The sequence below is a fragment of the Otolemur garnettii genome, unplaced genomic scaffold (assembly GCF_000181295.1).
Source record: "Otolemur garnettii isolate 467f Iridium unplaced genomic scaffold, OtoGar3 scaffold00050, whole genome shotgun sequence".
Taxonomy (NCBI): Eukaryota; Metazoa; Chordata; class Mammalia; order Primates; family Galagidae; genus Otolemur; species Otolemur garnettii.
Window position 1 is genome coordinate 9,106,679 of NW_003852445.1, and position 3,387 is coordinate 9,110,065.

The window sequence follows — 3,387 nt, forward strand, 5'->3', positions numbered from 1 at the left end:
GTCAAAACTATCTTTATAATAATAGTATTATATCTGTCTTATACTGGCATTACAAAAGGAATGGTAGGTAAAATTGCCGCTCCTTATGAGGAACCAAGGCATTGGCAAGTAATGGCACTAGTTGGTCTATTTTTCAGTCACAATCCTGCAGTTACAAAAAGAAAAAAGGAGAAAGGAAAAAAAAAAAGATAGTGATATATGTCTATAGTCCCAGCTACCCAGGCAGCTGAGGCAGCCAAACCATCTGAGCCCAAGAGCTCAAGGCCAGGCTGGGCAACACAGTAAGACCCTGACTCTTAAAAAAAATGCCACTTTTTTTGAGACAGAGTCTCACTCTGCTGCCCTGGATAGAGTGCCCTGGGGTCATCATAGCTCACAGCAACCTCAAGCTCTCAGGCTCAAGCAATCTTCTTGCCTCAGTTTCCTGAGTAGCTGGGACAACAAGCACCCACCATAACGCCCAACTAGTTTTTCTATTTTTTATAGAGAAAGGGTCTTACTTGTTGCTCAAGCTGGTCTTGAACTCCTAAGCTCAGGCAATCCACCCACCTCAGCCTCCCAGAGAGCTAGAATTACAGGTGTGAGCCACTGCTTCCAGCCCCCAAATGCCACTTTTATGTAAGATTATCCTTAATGAAGTAGTAAAAATTATCACTGTTATTAAATCCAGACCTTTGGGAACATGACCTTTTTAACAATCTTCATGATAATACAGAAGGTATGCAAAATACAATCAATGACTGTCTTGAGATAAAGCACTTTGCAACTGTTTTAATTTATGAGTTAATCACTCTTTTCAAGGAACATCACATTTACTTGAAAGAATGACTGACAAACTATAGTTCTCAGTTATTTGGAAGCTATTTCCCTGAAAATGGGCAATGGGGGCTTTCATTTCAAGGAAAACAACTGATAGTACCCACTGACAATGATAAAATTTAACCTTTTCAAGTGAAAACTAGAATTTTTAAGAACTTGTATCTGCTACCATGGGCTTAATGGTTTCCAATACTGAAGAAGCTAAAGGGCTAAAAGATGGCTCTTAACAAAGTCACTGTTAGTGAAATGTAAAATAAATTAATATTTAATATTTAATATAATTTAGTCAATCAATACTTTCTAAATGATCAATGAGCAATATTACAAAATCAGGCATGGGTCAAAGATCCAGTCAAAGAGCAAGACACACCTGGGGATTTTGTTATTAGAATACAAAATGTTCATTACTAATATCTGACTGCACACTGCAACTAACCTTTAAGAACTCCACTTGTTGAGCTTTGGTATGGAATCAAAGAACATCCCCAATTATCTGAAAAGGCTATTAAAATGCCATTCTCTTTCATAACTACATATCTGTAAGAGGTCAGATTTTCCACATATACTTCAACCAAAATACCCCAACAGCCTGAGTGAAGGAGTTATCTAGTTATCTTCTGTCATGCCAGATGTTAATGAGATTTACAAAAAATGCAAAATAATGCTACTCTTTATAGGTTTCTCTTTTTTTTGGAAAAATAGTAATTTTTCACCAAAAATATTATTTATATTAACATGCAATGACTTTATCATTTCTTTTTTTTTTTTTTTTTTTGCAGCTTTTGGCCGGGGCTGGGTTGGAACCTGCCACCTCCAGCATAAGGGGTGCTTTTGAGCCACAGACGCCACACTATCATTGCTTCTTTAGATTAATATTTTTGTATTTTCTCAGTTGTAATTTATAACAGAGTAACCTACATGAACAAAGGCTTTCTGGAGTCCACAATAATTTTTAAGAATGTAAGAGTTCTGAGACCAAAATGTTTGAGAACTGCTGATATAGTAGTCTGCAAGTTGGGAAGCATGCATTCTAGTATCAGCTCTGCTCCTCCATAGCTGTATGACATTTGTTCCTCTATTCCTTCCACCAAGAGCTTGGGGCTGAGCGTGGTGGCTCATGTCTGACATCCTAGCACTCTGGGAGGCCAAGGTGGATGGACTGCCTGAGCTCAGGAGTTTGAAAACACCCTGAGTAAGAGTGAGACCCCATCTCTACTAAAATAGCTAGGTGTTGTGTTGGGTGGCTGTAGTTCCAGTTACTTGGGAGGCTGTGACAAGAGGATCACTTGAGCCCAAGAGACTGAGGTTGCTGTGAGTTGTGATGCACAACACAGACTCTGTCTCAAAAAAAAAAAAAATTAAGAGGTTGGAACCAAGTAACTACTAAGGTCCAAGAAAGGTCTGTAATTTTATGTTCCTTACCTTGAAGTTAAAGATTTCATTATAACAATCAGCACTTTTCAGATACCAGGTTATATTCAAAGACTGATCACAAGGTTCTCCATCAACTATAAAAGAAGAAATCTTTATGAATAAAAGATAGTTCCCAAACAAAGCATTCTTTTAAACTACTAACTTACATCCTGTTTATTTCCTGCCCTAAACTGAGATATTCAAAGACCATCCCTTCTCCAAACATAAAGTAATGGAATAATATATGCAAAAGTATAGTTGTTCACAGAAAAAAATAGCAGTTAAGCAGTCTTTAAGCTTTTGAAACTGTGGATCAATTTTCATGCCTTCAAGTTTCAATTTCTGCATGTCTACTGGGAAAAAACTGGGAGTGACAAAGTAGACCTAAGTTAAAACCAGTCTTCCATTACCATTCAAATATTTATTGAGCAGAACACAGTACACAATGGTATAGTGTTAGACCCAACAGAGAAATGGGTGGGAACAAATTATTAAAGACCCTTAAAAGGGCTACATTCTAGTTGTAGAGCCAAGGAATAACCCTAGGGATGTCATAAGGTAATATGTGTGATTGTTAAACAGTGGTATAAATAATAGTCATGCTGAGGCAAAAAACTCAAGGCTTAGACCTTGGAAGATCAAGATTGGATCGAAAGAGTAATGAACAAAAAGCAAGCATGGATGCAAAAGGTAAAAATAAAATAGTAAAAGTAAGATTATTAAAAGTATTAGGTTTTCTCAAAGTGCACTGTAAGAGAACCCTCAAGGAACCTTATGAAATCGTGGAAGCTTCATATAACTCATTAAATACAGTTTGGAATATAGTATTCTAGTAGATCGAGGCATTAGTCTGAAGACTTGGGAGTGTAAATTTGATCGTACGACTGACTAGCTGTCTCACCTGGCAGAAGTCAGTACTACCTTTGATCTTTGATTCCAGCCATGTAAAAGAAAACATACTAAAGACTAACTCCTTACCCTGTGCAAATGTGACACAAATAAACATGATTACATTTAGGAATCTACTTTTAGTTCATTCATAACATAAAGAACAGCCTTTTTATAATCTTCCCTTTGTTTTAAACTGTTTTCTCAACTAATTTTTAAATAACCAACACGCTTTCATAGGGCTAGAATCCTCAAAAATTTGACCTG

At 36.8% G+C, this 3,387-nt stretch overlaps 1 protein-coding gene across 1 annotated transcript in view; it reads right to left on the minus strand.

Moving 5' to 3' along the window:
- Window positions 1-3,387, minus strand: part of TMEM87A (transmembrane protein 87A) — a 57,159-nt gene that overhangs the window by 49,831 nt on the left and 3,941 nt on the right. The window contains exon 3 of the mRNA XM_023514257.1: window positions 2,242-2,327. Within this exon, the coding sequence (XP_023370025.1) occupies window positions 2,242-2,327 (86 nt within the window). The remainder of the gene's footprint in view (window positions 1-2,241; window positions 2,328-3,387) is intronic.